Genomic DNA, 23,216 nt, shown 5'->3' on the forward strand with positions numbered 1-23,216 from the left:
GGCTGTTGGTATGTTCGTGAAACACTGGTCTATTTGTGTTCCCTGATTGGTGGTGGAACAGTCAGGTGGCAGCAGGGGATGAAGCGTCTTGCTAAGCATGAACGTCGTCAGTGAGTCACCTTCAGGTTTCTTTCTGTCAACGTTAAAGTCTCCGAGGCACACATGGCGAACAGTGGAGGGCAGGCTGTCGAGCGTTTCAGTCAGAACCTGTTGCAGTACTCCCCTTGGAGTCCGCGGTGATTTATACACCGCGGTCACGAGGGTCTGTTTATGTTCCTTCTCAACGGAGACAGTGGTGACTTCAACATGACCTTGGTTCTTTACTAGGGTATCAACCACCACTGAACACTGAACCCCAGATTTAACATACACGGCAGTGCCATACGGAGAGCATGAGCGTTCAAAGACACAATCAAATCCAGAAAACTGAACACCGCCTGGGATCAAAACCCGTGTCTCAACAAAGCAAAGGATATCTGCTGTCATGAGGCTTGCATCGCCGCACATTGTCATGTGGTGTTTTGGCAACGACTGCACGTTATGAAAACCAATTTTCAGCTCCGGCCCATCGTGTTCGTCAAGGAACTGTATGCATGGAATAATCGGACGATGCTTGCGGAGTCTGGCCATTTCCAACACGACCTTGTCTGTTGCACTTGGCTCGCTGGGCGGGTGGAGTTCACCAACGAGGTACAGGCCTTCGGCAGTCTTTGCCCTGCTACAGGCCACGTACAGCGATGCTCGTTTCATGCTGCGAGTGAGGTGAACGGCAACACGAGAGTACGTGTCACCCTGGCTCTTGTGAATCGTGATGGCCATCGCCGGTACAAGAGGAAACTGTTTTCTCAGAATCTGCAGGTTTCCTCCACCTTGTTTGCGTCGGGCCACACGACAGACATAGTCTACAGGTGTCCACGTGTTCGAAACATTCAGATTCTTTGCCGCCCGTTTGTTGTTTCCTCGCATTGTCCGCCCAACATCATGATCGTCAAATTCAATCCACACTCTGACAGGTTTCCGTTCAGTACCAGACTTTGACAACTGTATCAGTCGAAGTCTTCCAGTGGCTCCATTGACAAGACCGTCTGCAGTATCGACATTGTTGGTCATCATGTACCTGCCACTCACCTTCAGTGTTAGCTTATAGGGCAAGCCGTACGTCTCATTGGTTCGTAGACTGCTGACGTATTCCTTGAACTTTTGTTTCATGGATTCCGATGCGTCGCCTTGGCACGTGTCAAGAGCGTGGAATGTTGCTCCCTGGGTATCCAGCTTCCTGAGAGCGTCTTCGTTAAACTTGTCCACTGCTTCGTTGGTCTGGAACAAGTGAAGCACGTCTTCTGGAACGTCCTCTGGCTGAACCTGCCGGCTTTTCAACAGATTCTTCTCCTCTTCTGTCAGTTTGCCCTTTACGAGATTTCCAAGTGCTCTTGCAAAAAGAAGGTCGTTCCGCTGCCTCATGATTTCCGTGAGCTCCAACAGCCTAAACTTTTCCCACAAAACTGGACCAACCAGCTCGGCGTACGCATCCCTCGCACGTGGACTTGCAAAAGGAAAACTGTCTCCCACAGGCGGCAGCTGATTCAAGTCCCCGACGACTAGAACAGAAATCCCCCCAAACGGATCTTTTGACCGAAAAATTTGACACAGTCTAGCGCTGATTGTGTTTAACATCTTTGCACCAACCATAAAAATCTCGTCGATGATGATGAGTTTCAAACTGTGCAGCTTGGTAGCTAGTGTGTTTGAAACATCAGAACCAAGTGCAGGCAGAGTACCGCTGTACTGAGTTAGTGGAAGACTCAACGCGGAGTGAAGAGTCATTCCGCCGATGTTGAAGGCAGCCTTTCCGGTGGGCGCACACAACAACACTACGAGATCATCCGGCTGAGCCCCTGGAATGGAACCGAAGTACTGGATTAATGCTTGGTGAAGAACTTTAAATAAACGGCTCTTCCGAACACCAGCACCTCCACTGAGAAACTCATAGAGAGGCAGTTGACCGGGTTTGAACGCATGGACACAGTGCATTACATACTTACTTTGAGTTTTGTTTAGGGTCGACAGCAGCTGTTCAAACTCGTCTTCAGGGATACGACCTGGCGCTAGGAAACGATCGGCATCTTCTCGTCGAGCGGGTTGCCTCACTTGCTCCATGGCATCAACCTGCCGTCCCTGTTCGTCCTCCATGGCCTGGAAGTCTTCCTCTTCCGGTCCCATCTCTTCCGCGTCAAGATCTGCTGTGGGAACGACCTCCTCGATGACTTCATCATCTGCACCTCCAGCGTCCTGTTGGTCTAACGCCTCACGCACAGCTGTGTCACAGGTGGATACATACTTGCAGCGTACTCGACTGATGGAGTCTTCGTGGGTTTTGAACTTGGTTTCACGGTTGATGCTGATCAGATCCTGCTCTTCGTTTCGCCAGGGATGGAAAAGCATCAGTTGCTCTCTGTAGTAGTCATCTTCATCCTTCAGCTTGTTGAAGTTGCAGTAACGGATGACTTTTGACCACCGGCGCTTCGTGACAAATCCATGTCCATTGTTGAGCTTCACGCGCTGGTCTGTGTTCACATCACGGTCCGCTCTGTGCTCTTCGTCGTCATGCGGTTGATCATCAACGGGGTCTTTGCTGTTGATGTTGTAATCAGCCACAAACTCCGCCAACGACACGCCGTCCATACTCTCAGGGCGAGAGACGTACTTGTCAAGGAGTCCAGGACTCATCACGTCAGTGCTCTCAGGGTTCATTTCTTTCAGAATCTGCTGGGCTTTCAACATACGAACTCGCTTTTCCGGACGGCTAGTATTGATAAAGACACACGCACGGCTAGCCTGACTGACGGGCATACGTAGGAGATAGTAACATGTTTCCTGAGCAGATATTTCACTGCTGTTCAGGAAACAGTTGGCGACAGCACGAAGCTTTTCCCGGACACTGCCGTTTCCCTTTCTCACGTCAGCCACTGCGTTGCGCAGGAGAGCTGACATACCACGCTGTGATTTGCCAACATAGTTTATGATGTACATTACACATGCGTAGGGGTCAAGAACAAACTGGATGTCCATGTTTGCTCTCCACAAGGCCAGTATGTCCGGGTTGTAAGCATTGCTCCTTGTTTCTCCCAACCCTCTTTTCAAGAACAACTCTGCTCGTTTCAGAGTTGTTCGGATACACAGGAGATAATCATCTTCTGTGCATCCAAGCTCCTGCAGAAACTGAGCATGGGTAATGGTCGTGTGCTTTGGTAGGTCTTTCAAACGATCTTTCACTGACTGTGCAAGTTTTCTCAACCGTTCTTTCTCCTTGTCAGAAACCTCATCTAGTGTCAGAGGAGCTAGAATCCTAGTTTCAGACATGGGGAATTTCGGAATCTTGAACCTGCATATTTTTTCTTTGCCAGACTGCTTCAAGCAGGTGTGGCTGTGTTTGTGCTGCTGAAGCTTAACTTCTTCATGCAACGGTTCATTTTCCTGGGGCACGTGACAAGTGATGTGTCGGTCAATGAAACTCGTCACTTCACTTTCACCGTCTTCCTTCTCTGGGTCATACACAGGCGCATCTTTGATCCAGAGAAGACCATGGATATGCGGCGAGCCTCGGTGCTGAAACTCAACACGGTAGAAGAAATCAGTAATTTCCCCGAGAGGTCCATCAGCTGATCTCATGACAGTGTTGAATAGAGCACGGAACCTGTGGTCAAAGTATCGCGCACACGTGACAGGATCATCACGAATGAGTTCAGCTTTCTCTAGGAAAGTCCACTGTTCGATTTCTTCTGGCTCAGGGTCATCGTTCATCTCGATTCGGAAGAGGATGGCCAACAATTCTTTCCACTTAGTCTCAGCAGCAGACACAGTGAAGAAAAATGTTGGGCAACCAAGCTGCCGAACCATGGCCAGGAGTTCTTTCTTCTTTTCCTCCCAGAACGGGGGAGAACCTCTGACCGGTCTGAGAACATGGAAGCCTTGGTCAGTGCTCACCATATTCTCAACGGCTCCGTGTTCGAGAATATCGCGAGCAGTGTAAGACCTGTCCTGAGTTTTCTTCCTAAGACACGTTTGGACGGAGCTCGCAATTCGAATCATCTCCATTTTCTTGTATGAAAAGAAAAGTTTCGGAACTTTTGTCGCTCGTCTGTCATACCGACGCGCTTCGGACTTTGCAATTTCGGCGTAAGATACTGATTCTGGCTGCCCCCTTCTGTGACCGGCGTAAATTGTGGGGAAAGACAGTTCCTCACAATCTGCATCTAACACCACTGAAAGAGGTCTCTGTCCCTCTCCAGGGGCAAACCGTATTGCCTCATCGCAATCAAGCAAGGTTTCATCCACCCCTGGGTTGACCGGGTCATCGTTCACGGTCTCGTCCCATTCTTCTTCTTCCTGCGGTTTCTCAGCATTTGGATCATTTTCGTTTGCAGCGGGCGTAGGTGACGTTTCTCTTGCTGCAACAGGCTGGTTATCCTGCTCGACTCTGTCAATATCCGCACATCTGTCGGCCGGGTCTACAACAAACGGCTCTTCAACTAACGGATGCTCTTGAAGCCAATCATCTGTCAGAGTGGTCACTCCATGTTCTCGGAAGAGTGGTGTGTTAGCCAGACACCGAGCAGCTTCGTAAACAACACGTGGTCGTACTGTCTCGAAAATGTAGTGTCCCCGATAGCACATCTTTCGCATGAGTTTGATTTGGATCGTTTGTGCGTCGGAAAACGATCGTGGTAGAACCGAAACCGTAGTACTGACCTCAACCGGAACATTGACAACATTTCCCTTCAAACCATGCTGGCGATCTACACCCAACGGCCGAATTTGCATGAACGGAATTCTTGGCGAAACGAGCCTTTCTTCCAGTTGCGTCAGACCTCGCAGTTGTGGCGGTAGCTCCGGAAACGCAAGACCGTTTGCCAAAGACAATCGCGGAACCTTTCCGTGTCGGACCGACTTGTAACATGTCCCGCAGAGCCATTGCTTTCCCTGAGAAGTAGGCACACAATGACAGTACGTTTTGAGAAAGTCGTGGGAAACACCCTGCCTAATCAAATCTTCTTCATTGTAATCCCTGACTGATTTTCGAAACCAAAGACTGCCACAGCATGTGCACACATAAGTTGGTCCTTCCGTAATGATACGCTGGTAATCATTCAGGTGTTTGTCTTTGTTTGCGCGGTCATTCTGAGCCAAATTGGGATTGTTCCCTTCAACGTTTTGTTCATTTTCACAAACAGCCATTTCGATCTCAGGTTGCCCTTCATCAGTCCGTTGATTCTCAAACGCTGCTCGTTTGTTGGGAACCGGAACATCACAATTATCACCAGCCTTTCTTTTGCGCTGTTCTGGTTTTCTTTGTGCTTGTTGTGGTTGCCTTTTCCTGTTCACTGATTCATCAGTTTCTGCAAGGCTTTTATCAGGACATGTTACAGATCGCCGTTGTCGTTTCTGTCCGCGCTCTTTCTGGGCATAATCTGAATCTTGTCGGTAAACACGTAGTCGTTCTTTGTTCGCGTGGTGTTCACGATCCGTGTACTGAATCTCTAATCTGACCGATGTCATTCTCTGCCGAGTTTGTTCTTTCTCGCGTTGGGAATAGTCGGCTTCTTGTCTTGTGACTGTCATTCTCTGCCGATTTGTGTCTTTCTCGCGTTGCGAATAGTCGGCTTCTTGTCTTGTGACTGTCATTCTCTGTCGATTTGTGTCTTTCTCGCGTTGCAAATAGTCGGCTTCTTGTCTTGTGACTGTCATTCTCTGCCGATTTGTGTCTTTCTCGCGTTGCGAATAGTCGGCTTCTTGTCTTGTGACTGTCATTCTCTGCCGATTTGTGTCTTTCTCGCGTTGCGAATAGTCGGCTTCTTGTCTTGTGACTGTCATTCTCTGCCGATTTGTGTCTTTCTCGCGTTGCAAATAGTCGGCTTCTTGTCTTGTGACTGTCATTCTCTGCCGATTTGTGTCTTTCTCGCGTTGCGAATAGTCGGCTTCTTGTCTTGTGACTGTCATTCTCTGCCGATTTGTGTCTTTCTCGCGTTGCGAATAGTCGGCTTCTTGTCTTGTGACTGTCATTCTCTGCCGATTTGTGTCTTTCTCGCGTTCGCAATATTCGGCGTTTTGTCTTGTGACTGTCTTTCTCTGCCGATTTATGTCTTTCTCGCGTTGCGAATAGTCGGCTTCTTGTCTTGTGACTGTCATTCTCTGCCGATTTGTGTCTTTCTCGCGTTCGCAATATTGGGCGTGTTGTCTTGTGACTGCCTTTCTCTGCCGATTTGTGTCTTTCTCGCGTTCGCAATATTGGGCGTGTTGTCTTGTGACTGTCATTCTCTGCCGATTTATGTCTTTCTCGCGTTCGCAATATTCGGTGTTTTCTCTGCTGGATGCCATTCTTTGCCTATTTCTTTTATGTTCTTGGGCGGAACATTCTTGTTCGTGTCTTACTGAGGACATTCTCTGCCTATTGTGTGTACGCTCTAATTCGGCAGATGGGTTGTTGTTTCTGTTTCTGCACATGTTTGCTTGGTTTTTCATTTTTTGTGTTGTACGTTTTGAAGCACTTGTCGTAAATGAAACACCCGTACATAGGCTTAAAGTTGGTGTCGGCGAGACACTCTCATTGTCAGACATAATTTCGGAGACAGCGTTGACACAATGACTGTGATCGGTCTCGTCAATATTGTTTCCTTTTGACTGAGATTCATCCGCTGACTGTGACTGTTGATCTCTTTTTCTCTTTTCAGATTTTCTCACTAGGCTAGATTTTTTCTTTAGCCTGGGCATGTTTGTGTGTTTGACTGCTTGCTTGCTTGTTTACAGATACTATGGGTTAGGCCTACACGTACTATTTTGTACAGTACCCTGATGAAGAATAACGAAATGTGGGCACGTACCGTCTGTATTGACAATACTTACAGATACTTTGCACGTTGATCCACAGTCGCCTACTTACTTCAAATCCTGTCCTTCATTTGTAAAGAGTACGGCGATTTAAAACTGCCCTTCTCTCGCAACGTGTCGTAGGTAATAAAACTGGCAAACGTTGAGATAGTTTGATTGAGAAAAAAAAAACCGTGCGGTTTACCAATTTTGGCCACAGGGGCTTGAAACCGAACGAGTTCCGGATACTTCAGGTTAGAATTAGAGACATGCTATACGTTTGTTTTTTTGTTTTTTAGGCCACCAAGTGATTAGTGTGTGTGTGTGTGTGTGTGTGTGTGTGTGTGTGTGTGTGTGTGTGTGTGTGTGTGTGTGTGTGTGTGTGTGTTTGTGTGTGTGTGTGCTACATCAGCAATCACAATTCAAGCATATATTAAAAGCATGGAAACCCATTCATCAGTTGATGAAGAAGCTATTCCATGCATGTTTGATGTCTATAATGGAACACGCAGATAAGACGCAAAGCGATTGTTTTGACAATGTATCAATGCAGATTGTGTTTGTATGTAGTTTGTTTCTTTTCAAGAGCCATTTTGAATTATATTTAAGACGCCTGTATCGTGAGACTTGATTATGAAATTGGCATGACGCGTAAGTTGTTGACACTGTACTCTCCGTTTCGCACGTTTTTATCGTGGAGCGAAGAACGAAAGAACTGCTGAATTTGGGAAGTACACTCGCACACACGCACACACACACACACACACACTCAAACACACACACACACATACACAGACACAGACACACACACATACACACACTCTCCCACACACACACACACACATTTCACTGTGAAAGAGCGAATGCGACTTCTGTCACCCCCACCCCACCCCCGGCTATCTCTCTCTCTCTCTCTCTCTCTCTCTCTCTCTCTCTCTGTCTCTCTCTCTCTCCGCTCGCTCACATGTGTGTGTCTTTGTCCGCCTGCTGTGAAATCAAAAGTGATAGAGTGAGGGGTTAAACAGTGCAAGCCTACTTTAGCGCGGTAGTGGTTACGCTATGCTGCATAGCACGCTTTTCTGTACCTCTCTTCGTTTTAACTTTCTGAGCGTGTTTTTAATCCAAACATATCATATCTATATTTTTTTGGAATCAGGAACCGACAAGGAATAAGATGGAAGTGTTTTTAAATTGATTTGGACAATTTAATTTTGATAATAATTTTTATATATTTAATTTTCAGAGCTTGTTTTTAATCCGAATATAACATATTTATATGTTTTTGGAATCAGCAAATGATGGAGAATAAGACAAACGTAAATTTGGATCGTTTTATAAATTTTTATTTTTTTTAACAATTTTCAGATGTTTAATGACCAAAGTCATTAATTAATTTTTAAGCCACCAAGCTGAAATGCAATACCGAAGTCCGGGCTTCGTCGAAGATTACTTGACCAAAATTTCAACCAATTTGGTTGAAAAATGAGGGCGTGACAGTGCCGCCTCAACTTTCACGAAAAGCCGGATATGACGTCATCAAAGACATTTATCAAAAAAATGAAAAAAACGTTCGGGGATTTCATACCCAGGAACTCTCATGTCAAATTTCATAAAGATCGGTCCAGTAGTTTAGTCTGAATCGCTCTACACACACACACACACAGACAGACAGACACACGCACATACACCACGACCCTCGTTTCGATTCCCCCTCGATGTTAAAATATTTAGTCAAAACTTGACTAAATATAAAAAGGGTAGAGATATTCCAGAACTCAAACGTTTGTCACTATGTACTGTACAACTAGGAGAGTTGCAAGTTCAGCCATTTCGGTCCTTTCTCTTGGGGAGGGGCGGAAAGAGGGGGGGGGGGGAGAGGGGGGGTGTTTGGGGCCCAGAGCAACTGCCTCTCGGGGTCAGCTTGCCCTGTTCAGGTCCGGTCAGGTCGGGGCCAGTGCTACAGATGCAAGCGATTAACCGCTTGGCACCAAAGTCTTGCTAAGAGAAAGAGGAAAAACCCAATTCTGGTGCACACAAGTTGTCGGGTTAAAGTGACCTATTTATGCACTGGCGATTTGTACTGGATGCCCTTTTGTACTATTACAAGACTCTTATAGGGAAAATGACGGATATCAAACCAAACGTATGTGTACTGCACTTTTCTCCACACATGTAAGGGAGACAATTCCCCAATCACATCACTAACATGTCGTCTGCTATGCTACAGTCATGAATAAAATTGATGAATTCACATCCAAAAAGAAAGATCCTTTGAATGGATAGATTTACAATTACAATATCGACCTGCTGCTTTCAACATGTCGGGGTGTGCCTAAATTGTCTCACCTGTGATTTGTACATGGAATCCTACGGCCTTCGGGATTCCATTTACAATTCACAGGTGAGACAATTTTGGCACACCCCTCCATGTTGAAAGCAATCGGTGAATATTGTATCAGTGTTACTGTGTGTGTGTGTGTGTGTGTGTGTGTGTGTGTGTGTGTGTGTGTGTGCGTGCATGAGTCTGTATGTGTGTGTGTGTGTGTGTGTAAGAGAGAGAGGGAGAGAGAGAGTGTGTGTGTGTGTGTGTGAATGTGTGTGTGTGCATTTTCACTGTGATCAAATTACAAATAAAAGAGAAAGGCCAGTCACCACGCACATCCTCGGCTCGCATGCAATGTATTTATATAGCAAAGGGAATGCCTGTAATTCACACAGATCAATCACTTGGTCTTAAACGTGCACAAGACAAAAACTTTCATACTGGGGGAGCGAGCCAATCTGAAGAGTACTCGGGTCCAGCGCGAGCGTTTTTGACTCACATGCGAAGCAAAAGTGAGTCTATGTACTCACCCGAGTCGTCCGTCCCCCCCGGCCGTCCGTCCGGCCGGCCGTCCGGAAAACTTTAACGTTGGATATTTCTTGGACACTATTCAGTCTATCAGTACCAAATTTGGCAAGATGGTGTATGATGACTCGTCGCGATATAACCTTCGTGGTTGAAAACGACGTTAAACACCAAATAAAGAAAGGTGTATGATGACAAGGCCCCAAAAAACATACATAGCATCTTGACCTTGCGTCAAGGTCGCAGAGGCCATAAATGTTGTCTAAATAACAGCTATTTTTCACATTTTTCCCATTTTCTCTGAAGTTTTTGAGATTCAATACCTCACCTATATAGGATATGGCAAACTAAGCCCCATCTTTTGATACCAGTTTGGTTTACCTTGCTTCAAGGTCAAGGTCACAGGAGCTCTTCAAAGTTGGATTGTATACATATTTTGAAGTGACCTTGACCCTGAACTATGGAAGATAACTGTTTCAAACTTAAAAATGTTGTGGGGCACATGTTATGCTTTTATCAAGAGACACATTTGGTCACATATGATCAAGGTCAAGGTCACTTTGACCCTTATGAAATGTGACCAAAATAAGGTAGTGAACCACTAAAAGTGACCATATCTCATGGTAGAAAGAGCCAATACACCAGTTAACAGTTCCGCGGCCATTTTAAATCTCGCACATGCGCACTTCTCTTATTGCGAGTTCCGGGTGATGCGCACATCGTTTTTTGGCATGTTTATGTCTCTTTCCTTTTCCGGTTGATTTCACCGCATGCGCAGATCGTGTTATTCGCCCACGTTTCTACGCAAGGGACACTACTCCGGCGCACTACTCCACCCGTTGAAAGGGGGAAACATTTTCTTCAGTACAAGGTCTTTATGAATAAACAATTAACAAGAAGGACGTTGTAAATTCATTCAATGCAGATAAAATAAGAAATATGTTTGACGAACTTGTTCTGTTCTTATTCACATGACAAAATATGTGAAGATCGAGAGATGTTATTAAAAAACCGTGTTCCAGGCAACTCGCAAACAGATAACCGCTGTGTATTTCACCACAACCCAACGCAAAGGAAACATGACAAACTGCTATTTGGCATACATTTTTGCATTCATTGAACTTTCCCCAATAAATTCGGCTCACATCAGTCGTACTAAAAGTTTGTCAAAACACGACACACAGACGATAACAAATGCCCACCTGAATGGTGATTCGCAACCACACACTAACGACCGTCGAGGCACGTAATGAATTTTGCAATCTTCCGACCACCATTGTTTAAGTCGGTTACTCCCATTACTGCAACCAATAACACAGCATGTTGACGCCATCGCTAATTTGGATGTAACGTGAGGTTTTTGTTATAACGTAGAGGAAAACACACCGTCCCGTTCAATTGCTGCCATCACGTTGAGCAGACGATGCAGCGGTTGCTCGACCGAAATTTCTCGTCCAACCAGAATCGCTTTGGGTATCACGTGAGTTTTCCTTCTTTGTACCATGTAAGTGCCGAAACTGTTAACTGGTGTATAGACCTTTTTCACTTAAATTTTGGCGCATGCGCTGTGAAGTTTATTGTCAGATCTACCGGAACTAAGGGGCAAAAGGAAAAATCGACAACGAGGCTTGGTGCAAAGTAAAGTCCGGAGACGACGAGACAAACTGTTGTGTTTACAACTGCAAGTGCAACAGTGGAATGAAGAAAGAGCAATACGGTGAACAGAATTTGTCATTGTATGGCTTTCCGATGGGTGCAAGCTGAGTGCGAAGGCGCAACAGCGAAGGACGCGATGGGTGCAAGCAATCCAACGACAGGGGTTTGTCGTGCCATTGAAAAGTCTGCTCGCGTCACTTCGTGTCTGGCAATGGCACGGCTTTCAACGATGCCAACTCCTTTGACTTCGTACCCACCCTTAATCTTGGATTTGAGAGAACATCAAGAACAAGTGACTCTAGCAGAAGGACAAGGTACTGGTCGGAGACGTGACTTTGTCCGCTGAAGACCGACGACAAGCAAGCGGTTTTGCTTCCACCCCCAGTGTCTTCTTCTTCTTCTTCTTCTTTCTTGATGTGGACTGGGTTCATCCGAACGTCTGTAGTCCAGCGGCGGAGTACTGAGTGATTGGTTACTGGTGGTGGGTGACCCAATAACTCCGAGAAGATGGTTAAAAGTATAAAACTATTTACACGAAGAGCTGCAGTTGAAGTGTCAACGCTGAAAATATCATCGGATCTGGAAGAGACTCAGAGCCAAGTAAGCTTTGTTTGTTTTTATTAATTTATGATCTGCTGACTTCAAATTGTCTTCCTACATCAGTGTATAAGACATTTAAAATGAATCGGCAGCCCAAAATGGATGCATAGGAAGGTCACGAAACAAATGCAAGATTTTTAGAAAACAAACAAACAAGATCTAGACATATGTCGACAAGCCGCGTGCATGTGTTCTGCGCGAACTTAGAATCCGGTTTCATTCTAGAATGGACCGGGTCCAGGTTGGAATTCTAACCCTGCGCAAGTACAGGGGTGCCATTCTAGAATGCAGGCATGGGAATTGTCCGCCGAACGGCGGATTTCCGCCGAATTTTGTTTTTGTTCCGCCGAAAATGCAAAAGTGTCCGCCGAAGAAATAAAGGGGGGAGGCACACAAAAATAGGAACCGGTTACTTTGGCCTTTGCGCAAAAGCCCGCGAAAACTTTCCGTACTTTGTTCACGCACTGCTACCGCCCGCCTCAGTTATTGAACTTTTATGTTTGAAAGTAAACCAGATTGCACAGATTGTGTTACAAGTTACATTTTCCTGTTTGTCTCAACAGATCAAATTTTTTTTACAAATTTAAACCATATAATACATGTATATATTTTTGTTCTTGAAAAAAGCAAAAATTGGTACATGTACATTTTTGTACTAAAAACTCTGATTCTAAAAACAGAATTTAATGGCAAACTTGGAGCTCAGATGACACCAGATTGCACCATCTGGGTTCTTTGGAGAAATTTTTTTTCCTGGGGAGCATGCCCCCGGACCCCCCTAGTAAGGCTTGGCGCTTCGCGCCGTCGACTTGACGCTTCGCGTCTTCAGTTATGAATTTTCCGCCTTTTTTACAATTTTCAATTCCCATGCCTGAGAATGAAACCCTTGTTGCTGGTCCATTCTAGAATGGGCCGTGCGCAAGGTTGGAATTTGGGTCCAAGTTGGAATAGTCATTTCAGTTAGACTATCACACAACCAAAGCCACAAATGTCGATTTTCTGTTTGTTTTTGTTTTTTGTGTGTTTGGTTGGTTTTTTTTTCTCGGGTTTTTTACACTTTACTCAAAGACATCGTGAATTGGGATTGTGATGTTCTGAAAGTGATTACGATTTTGAGAGACACTCAGCACTGATCGCTACGAACGGAAATTTCCGGACTGACAGTGTTTTGCCGATCTCGCTTGTAACTTTTAATCTTATTCATATGCATGAAGTTGGTCTTCTGAATTGTGAAGATATAATGTCAACTTTTTTTTAAACCTGTGACAACAGCTCTATAACTCACTCTGTCCTTCTCTTGGTCTGTCTGTCGGTTAGTCGGTCTGACCGTCTGTCTGTCAAAAAAATTGTCAAAAAACCGGACATTTCCGAGAGGGAGACAGCGCTGACATTGCAAGCGGCCGCAACCGGCTCTCATCACAAAAACAACTGCCCTGCAAACAATACCGCCCTGGTAGTCCCCCTTGCTATGGTCTGCCTTTGTTTATTGCGTACTCAGGAGTGTCAACTTTCTTGACATGACATGACATCGCAAGATCGCCAAAGGATTTTTTTCAGGGGTAGACAAATCAGCCCCATTTTATCAAAGGGAAGGTGCAGGTGGAGATAATTCAAGGGAAGACAACTCTGTCTTACCTACAAACATTACGGCCCCCTTTATTCAAGGGTTTCATTCTAGAATGGCACCCCTGTACTTGCGCAGGGTTAGAATTCCAACCTGGACCCGGTCCATTCTAGAATGAAACCGGATTCTAAGTTCGCGCAGAACACATGCAATCAACCAGAGATCTGTTGCTACAGTATCTCTGAATCAACCGACTCTTGAATCGAGAAGATTAAGGAGGTTACTTGATACAGATAGTGATGCAGTTTTCAAGACATCGATATTAAAGCTCATGCTGAATCATTTTTTTATTCCCAGAAATGTACCATTGAATTTTTTTTTTTTTTTTTTTTTTTTGAACTTTGAACTTTATTTATTTATCGAGGGTAACAGAATAAGCAAAGTATACATGCTTTTTTTCGTCCGGTCCTCGCCCATTGAGAGTAACTCGATTAATAACAAGAAGAAATAGAAGTTAAGTTAATTACAATACAATGTATATAATTAACATGTCAAACAATTAAAAAGACATTCAAAATGCATTATGAATACCAAGCAATGATGTAATATCACATAATTATTTACTTGTTTCCAAGAGAAACAGCATATACATTTCTTTGAATGAAGTTTCACTGAATTGCATTTTAATTAAATCAGGAATGGAGTTCCACAATAAGGCGCCAGAATAAGAAAGACTTGATTTGTAAAGGTCAATTCTAGAGAGAGAGAGAGAGAGAGAGAGAGAGAGAGAGAGAGAGAGAGAGAGAGAGAGAGAGAGAGAGAGAGAGAGTGGGAGAGAGAGAGTGGGAGAGAGGGAAAGAGAGAGTGGGAGAGAGGGAGAGAGAGAGAGTGGGAGAGAGGGAGAGAGAGAGAGAGAGAAAGAGAGAGAAAGAGAGAGAGAGAAAGAGAGAGAGAGAGAGAGAGAGAGAGAGAGAGAGAGACAATTCTTGACAATGACAATGACAATGACAATTCTTTATTTTACGAGGGTAACAGAATAAGCATTGGTATACTTTTTTGCATCTGGCCCTCGCCCTAAAGAGGGACTAAATCTACTATAATAACTACTACTACATACTTACATAATTAGTAAAACAGTATAAGTTTATGTACATAAGTGCATTATATGAAACATTGTAGTTTATAAATGTTCATGACAAGGTGCAAAGTAAAAATTTGCAAGTCAATTAGAGTCAGAATACTATATGCAATAGTACATCAACTCTGTAAGACAATGGATATTATGCAGAACATCATAATTTCGTGAACAAAACAATAAATCAAAAGTGAGTGACTGTGTCCCAAAGGACATAACAATCAAGAATATACTATTTTCATTAAATGGGATATATATTTGTTTTTGAAAGAATCTGTGCTGGTAGCTTCCCGTAAGGCATTCGGAAGAGCGTTCCAGAGACGGCCACCTGAATAAACTAGACTAGACTTAAATAAGTCTATCCTAGGAAGAGGAGTGTTAAATTTCATAAGGTGGTGTGAATTCTTCAAAGAGAACTTTGAACAAATGGTTTGGGGTAGAGTTTCGGATATGATTTTATGCATAAAGATTCCTTTGTTAAAAAGCAGTCTTGACTTTAGAGGTAAGATCCCTAAATGTATGTAGTCTAACTCTGTGAGGGTAGTGTGCTTTAGTAATACTACTTTTAGTGCTCTTTTATGTAATCTGCTGAGTGGTTTTAAGGAATTTTCACTTGCGGAGTCCCATAGAGTGGATGCGTAATCAATAACAGATTGAATATGAGCAATGAAGAATAACTTTCTGGTTTGGCAGTTCAGGAAGTGTTTAATTCTAGATAAGAGATACACTTTCTTAGACACCACTTTACTAAGTTGCTCTATGTGGGTTGACCAAGACAAGTTGTTATCGATATTAACACCCAGCAGTTTGTGATGGTCGACTTTTTCCACTATTTCACCATCTATCATTAAAGCAGGACCAGCTGAACAAATATTCTGGCGTTTTTGTCTTGTTGTTATGACCATATATTTGGTTTTCTTTGGGTTAAGAGACATATGGTTTAGTTCAGTCCACTCTGTCAACTGGTTTAAACTCCTTTGAAGTGATTCTGATAAGCGAGTTACATTTGTGTTGCTGGAGTGAATTGTGGTGTCATCTGCAAAAAGTTCACATACATTTTGAATATGTAGGGGGAGGTCATTAATGTATATAGAGAAGAGGAGGGGTCCTAAAACCGATCCTTGTGGTACACCGTATTTTACTTCTTGCATGCTCGACGCCGAGGCGTTTGTTAGTACAGTCTGTTAGAGAGAGAGAGAGAGGAGATGGTCTTGTCCCATGTTAATGCCTGGCCACATCTAGATCTGAGATCATGATCCTTACTGTTTTCACGAGAAGGAGTGTGCCTTTAACACAACATAAATCGTCCACTCTGCAATTAAAGCGTATTAATTAATACGGCTGTTCCATTTTTTTTATTTTTTTTTTTATTTTTTTTTTTTTTAATTTTTTTATTTTATTTTTCTTTTACAATTTTATTCAAATAAATAACAACAATCAACAATATCTCATACAATGAATTAAATACATCTTATCGAGTACAACAAGCTAACTTTTTTTAACGTTTTGTTCTTCGAACACTCACACAAAAATGCTTCTTATCTGTAACTGCCTATTAAAAATACTTTCCAACGGTAAAAACGAATTTGTTTTTTTATATATACTAACGCACATCTTTCCGATTAAGATAATGTGGTTCAATTTATACATAGTTGCCTTTTTCACCATTACAATTGAATTGATGCAACAACAAAAATAGCACTAGATTTCTACAATTTTGATTTTGCATAGAACACTCCAAAATAATTTCCGGGGAGCATCTCCCGCACCCCTAAGTTTTTTTTTTCAATTTCAGGAGTTATTTCCCTCATGTATTTTCATGCTTAAATGCTGTGAGTGTGATGCATGTGTAATCTGATAACAAGATCATTGATGCTAATTCTATTGCTAATGTATACATTTGATTTTGTATTTACAGAAGCAGCCATTCCTTTGCCCTCCGCATCTAGTGAGAGCTTAGGACCAGGGCCAGATCATGCCTTTGCAAAGAGGGACACGACTACATGTGAGGGTATTGAATTTGTTATTGGAACACAGACTACCTCAAGTTGGCAGAGCTGCAGATGACAATTACATAACAGGCCTCTGTGATTAATCGTCTGACTGAAGATGTTTCTGGCTTGAAGAAAGACAACATGAAGGTGAAGGAGAACATACGCTCTTTTTCTGTTGATCTATCTATACATATAAATAAAAGAGAGTGTCTGTCTGTCTGTGTGTCTGTCTGTCTGTGGTCGCCATACCACTGAGATGGCAAGAGGCAGGAACAAGATAGTGTGCACGTACACTCCCTAGGTGCCGCAGATGTGCACCTGGGTTTTAGTTTCTTGATTCATTGTTTCCTTTCTCAGATTATGGACCTCCCATTTATTGAATACAGCCTATTTAGAAGTGTGACAATCACATCTGATGAAAATCCGCGTATCTCCTGTACTAAATTATATAAACCATTACATGACAAAATAAACTTCTTGCTCTTTGGAGTGATGTGGCCTTTGGCAGCTCATCAACCCAGTAATGTAGACCTGCCTTTTTTACGAAGTAGGTACATGCATACCGAAAGATCACCATACACTACACTTTCATCACTGAGAATCGCTGTTCACAACACATGTCCTCGGCTCTGATACGTTCTCCGAATAATACACACAAGTCCTGGATGATGGTATAGTCCGTACGAAGCCAAAACACTTCTTACTATCCTCTGACACAAGTTCTTATCAGCTTCCACAATCTTCTGTCTTAACTGCAGGCATTTAAAAAATTAAACCTGAACTCACACACAGAGGTGACAGCACTACGTACCCTCCCTCGCTGATTTTACCTGTCCATATTGAAACTACATACATTTTTCACTTGACAGAACAGTTAACTGTTGCTACCAACTTAATTAACTGGTATTGGAAAAAAATATCACACCTTGAAAACCCTAGTTCAGTATATCATAACTATATGCAGCCTTCAAACGGTTGGTACCGGTTGTTGAAGATCTCTTAGTCGCGCTTCCTGGCATCCGGACTTCTTGGGTCAAAATTGAGGCCTTGAAGAGTCGTCCGGGGAAACTTGTCTTGTCTTGAAGCATACCTGAAAATGAAATATTTTTTTTTACTTGACACTAAAGCAAATCTTATGCTGGGTACAAATGCTAAAACAAGTTGCACCAGTCTGTCAAACATGTATAACGATACTGAACGCAGTACATTTCACAAGGACAATGCTTAGCTGAAAACCAGCATCCACGTCGAATAAGGTAAATGGCAACCCAGCATAGCGCAGTAGCAAAACTGTCCCACAGGAAATCACGCTTCCCTGTGTTTAAAAAAAATCTGTTTAACTTTCTAAGCTTGTAGCCCTGAAAGTCAAAAAATTATGCATAATTTATAGCCTCTGGCTAGTGATTCTGAAAACGTACCAGCCAGAGAGCAAATTTTACGAACCAAACCAACAACTTGATTCAGCATCTTCACTCGCATTTGGCGAGTAGATGAACACTTCTACTCACCAGTTGCATGCTTCTACTCACTATGGCGAGTAAAATACTTGCCACTTTCAGGGCTGGTTTGTTTTTAACCTAAACATAATGTTGTAGTTTTCCAGAAATTGCTCTACACACAAACATACACCACCGCCCTCGTCTCTTGACTAAATGTAAAATGCATAGTTTTTTGATGATGCACTTTATAAATATCACTGTTTCTCTTTCCCCAGTCTTGTAGCTGTTGTAGTTAACAAGCTCTATATTTTAACTTTAAGACTTATGTTCTGAAAAAAATAGATCACACTCTGATGTAGACCTCCAGGTAACGCAACCCTAATTTCCTTAATATTAATTATTATACACACTTATTTAACAATTTGTATGTCATCGAGAGCAGCTGGTGCAGTTTTCTTGGCAGCATGCCCCTTCCACATACATTTGTAGTGTGTACAAGTTTTGTCTGCTGGCACAGTGTCGATTCCTTCAGCCATGTAGTGTGAAGCAGCAAAAAGTGTGGCAGCCACATGGTTGCAAGACTGTCCTTTCTGGGTAAAAACAACAACACACAATCAAATTCCGTTTGTGTCATCTTGATTTTCCTTAGCCTGCTAATAACAATTAACTTTATCTTTCCTAGGAATTCCTACAGAGAGCTTGTAAGCGCATGCTGTTGATATCTATATAAAATATATACCGGCTCAGAATGGAATTTGATCTTACTGCAGTGATAACCTTCATTGACAAGAGGATTCACAAACACATGTGTACGTACACATTTAAATAAAACTCCGCACTCAGGTACCTGGTATTCTATTGAACATGCCTAGCCAACATGGCATGGTCTCCTGGAGATACTGATTGAAATTACATTAACATACTGCTCATAACTTTGTCAAAAAAGACAGCTTTTGCATGCAGACATTTTCAGTAGAGAATTATGAATCTCTGTGTGTGTTTGTCACTTTGTGTGCCATGCATTATATGACTGAGTATGAAAACTGATTGTGCAAGATACCAAGTAACGCAGCCATCAAGTTAATCCCACAAAACATACAAGGCCAACAACACTTACCCAGCAATACACTCGCAGTAGGCTCCAATTAAGGTGTTACGAGTGTGTTCGGGTTGCGGTTCTTGCTCATGTTTATACTCACTGAGTTACTTCCCTTGGATCTGGATCTGGATCTGGATAACCCGCCTGGGTTGGTGGTTTGCGGGTGCGAATGCGTATTCGCACGGTTCAGTGTGCTTTCGCGAAAGGGTGTGTCATATGCACGGCTAGAACTAAGATACTTCTTGATTTCAGTAAATAGTTTCATTACATGTCAACTAGTTCGTTTTTAAATAATTTTTTAGAGATCGCCAAATGGTATTGTGTGAATAACATCATTCGATCGATTGTACGCACGGCGCCGTGCTTCTAGTAGCTCAGTCCATTCCTTCTTTCCGGTGTGGAAACAGACGTGTTTCTGGCGAAAGAATCGGCGTTTTCAACTCGCTATATCTTCATATTCATTCGGACTAGAACAACGAAATATAAATTTCTTGTAAAAAAAATCCCGAGCCTTGCGACTCTGGTAGTCATTTTCTTACGCGAAGCGGCCTTTGGTAGGTACGACAGTTTTAGTCACCCAAGTATAGTCTATATCTAAAACGCACGTGGACGAGTTTTCAATGGCGTATTTGAAGTCTGTGAATGTTGTGATTACAAATCATTTCGGGGCACCCCTCAGTCTATACGTACAGACAAACAAATTGCATGGAACGAAAGTTGAGAGGCTGGACTGTAAGTTGTTGTTTTGACTTCTACAAATCTCGCAGGTCTTTTATGCAAAACAGACTCAAAATTGCATTTTTCACGCAAGTGTAGATGACGAGACTATCGAAGAAATGGAATACACTTGCCTACAGATATAATAGACAGACACTGTCTATTTATATCTATGACTTACCCTAGCCCATATGTTAGAATAAAGAACATACTTTGCTCTTTTGAATGATGTATGATTTGGCACTGTACACAGGATTTTAGACCTGCCCCCGAAGTGATTTTTCCATAAACCCGTCAAAAAGCTCACTCTGTTTTGGCCGTAAAAAGCGCCCAAATGAAGTCAATTTCTAACCTGTGTCGTGTGTTCGAAGGAGTACATCTCAGCGATGCCATGCCTTGCAACCTCAAAGAAATATATTTTAATAACCCGCTAAATGAACGGGTTTTTTTTAGTGTGAAATAAAAGCCGGAGATTTGCTTCGTTTCTTTGCTGCGACACAAAACCAAAACCAACTATAGATCTGCGGTGACATTATGAGTTCGTTTTCGACATTGCAGTGTAGTTGCGTGGATCTTCGACGATTCCCGTTCGGTTTAATGTGGATAGAACTTTGATTGAATGTAACTGCTTTGAAAAGTTACAACATGAGTCCTTGGGATCGATGTTTTTCGGTAAATTTCTTCGTATCCTTGACTTTACTTTTGACTTGAACAGATCCAGATCGGCTGGGGCTGTTGATCGCCTACACAGATCTATATGAAGTTGACTCGACACGGCGAACCGCCGAATCCGTGCCCTCTCGTCGGTCCTACCCCCAAATCCCTTACCAGCCTCAGACCCCACCTCACCATTCTAACCTCACTGGCGCACTATGTGTGATTATCCCTTCCTCATGAAAGAGAAAGTGGAGAAAGGGGAAAAATGAAGATTTTTTCTAACAACACAACAGTCAGGGATAGTCAGGGATTGTTGACATGTACATTGTCAAGAGGTCAAAACAAATTTTAAAAGCTGTTGGACACTGCACTAGTGTTGCTCTAATCAAGGCGAGTCTGGAACAATAGGTCCACCCCACCAAAAAGTCAACATGGAATTAGTTATGATTTTTTTTTTGCCTTTTTGCTTGGGTACGGCCAAGTCAAAAAGGTGAGAGGGGTTACAAATAGTCATAACAAGTTCAGTTTGGGGTCTTTTTCAAATCTGTTTGATGCATCTTTTCTGTGACCATTCTGGCTATGCACTGACAGTCAAAAAAGTGAAAAATGAAGATTTTGGGTGTTGTTTTTTTTGGACAAATTTTTCTAAGTCCAAAAAAGATGAGAAATATTCATAACAAATTCAGTTTTGGGTCTTTTTCAAATCTGTTTGATGCATCTTTTCTGTGACCATTGTGGCTATGCACTGACACACACAAAAATGGAGAAAAGGGAGAAATGAAGATTTTTTCTTACTACACAACAGTCAGGGATTAGGGTTACATGTTTACATGTACATTGTCAAGAGGTCAAAACAAATTTTAAAAGCTGTTGAACACTGCACTAGTGTTTCTCTAATCAAGGCGAGTCTGGAACAATAGGTCCACCCCACCAAAAAGTGAACATGGAATTAGTTATGAATTTTTTTAGCCTTTTGGCTTGGGTACGGCCAAGTGAACAAGGTAGGAAAGGTTAGAAATAGTCATAACAAGTTCACTTTTGGGTCTTTTTCAAATCTGTTTGCTGGATCTTTTCTGTGACCATTGTGGCTATGCACTGACACTCAAAAAAGTGGAGAAAGGGGAAAAATGAAGATTTGTTTCTTACTACACAACAGTCAGGGATAGTCAGGGATTGTTGACATGTACATTGTCAAGAGGTCAAAACAAATTTTAAAAGCTGTTGGACACTGCACTAGTGTTGCTCTAATCAAGGCGAGTCTGGAACAATAGGTCCACCCCACCAAAAAGTCAACATGGAATTAGTTATGATTTTTTTTTTTCCTTTTTGCTTGGGTACGGCCAAGTCAAAAAGGTGAGAGGGGTTACAAATAGTCATAACAAGTTCAGTTTGGGGTCTTTTTCAAATCTGTTTGATGCATCTTGTCTGTGACCATTGTGGCTATGCACTCAAAGTCAAAAAAGTGCAGAAAGATGACAAATGAAGATTTTTTCTTCTTTCAAGACAATGTGTGATTTGGCACATTTTGCCTCAGTCTTTATCAAGAGCCTGTCTAACCCACTTTGAAGCTGTTGGAGGCTGCAGTAGTGTTCCTAACATCAAGGCGAGTGCACAATGGTGCATTTCGAACCCCCCCCCCCCCCCCCCTAATGTTCACTTTAATATCAATCAATCAATAGATATCCAGTCACAGTTTAACTAACTCATTCACCCTCATCACTCACTCATCCATCCATCACAACAACACTGTTTGATGCACAAACTGCCTGCCTTCCGCACTGGGAAGCCGCTTCGCTTCGCAACAACAACACTGAAAACTCGCCGGGAAATACCCCCACCACACGTGGTCACACGTGTGCTTGTTTCTTCCGACTAATATCAATTTTGGAAAAAAAAGGACAAAACTGGATGAAAAATTCTACGGCCCCAGCAATCTCATTACTCTGAAAGGGGAACCGGAAGTGGCTGGTCCTCAGGTTTCGAAGTTGACCGATATTCCCACTAAAGTGACCTAGATCCAAAGCCAGCCATCCATTAGAATGTTAGGTCCGTGCTCCCACAGTCCAATGCCGCGAATTGTTGTTACAGCCCCTGACTTTTTTTATGTACGGAATCCGGTAGTCTTTTTGTTGTTGTTAAATAATTATATTGCCAAACGTTATGACATTTTGGGATAATTGAACGAGTTTCAATACACATTGGCTGAGCACCTGTGTGCTCAAAGGAAATGTCGCTTGTTTTTATCAAAACTAATTTTCAATGGTCATTCGTGCAAACCGTCACACAAACATGCGTGCCTCTGTGCCTCTGTGAGTATGCGTGTGGCTGCTTTCATAGTTAGGGTGCAAGCGTTTTGATCATTTACCCCACACAAAAAGTCCCCCCCCACCCCACCAACCCCCCCCCCCCCCCCCCACACCCACACACACACACACACACACACCCCGATACCTGTCAAATTCCCTCAGAATGCATGAACAATTCCGTTACCTCAGATCATCACCAGGAAAAATTCCTCCGCATTCAAAATATCAGGACTTTAGATAACAGATACCGACTTTATGTAATGCGCTTCAAAATCATATTCGCAAAGAGAGAGAGAGAGAGAGAGAGGGAGAGAGAGAGAGAGAGAGAGAGAGAGAG

At 43.0% G+C, this 23,216-nt stretch overlaps 1 protein-coding gene across 1 annotated transcript in view; it reads right to left on the bottom strand.

Annotated features, from left to right (window-relative positions):
* LOC138970210 (uncharacterized) overlaps positions 1–4,674 on the bottom strand; it is a 5,053-nt gene extending 379 nt beyond the window's left edge. The window contains exons 1-2 of the mRNA XM_070342704.1: positions 2,043–4,674; positions 1–1,598 (exon numbers count right to left, since the gene is read on the bottom strand). The exon at positions 1–1,598 is cut by the window's left edge and continues 13 nt beyond it. Coding sequence (XP_070198805.1) covers positions 1–1,598; positions 2,043–4,674 — 4,230 coding nt within the window. The remainder of the gene's footprint in view (positions 1,599–2,042) is intronic.
* Between the last annotated feature and the right edge of the window lie 18,542 nt (positions 4,675–23,216).

This window comes from Littorina saxatilis, linkage group LG7 (assembly GCF_037325665.1).
Source record: "Littorina saxatilis isolate snail1 linkage group LG7, US_GU_Lsax_2.0, whole genome shotgun sequence".
NCBI lineage: Eukaryota > Metazoa > Mollusca > Gastropoda > Littorinimorpha > Littorinidae > Littorina > Littorina saxatilis.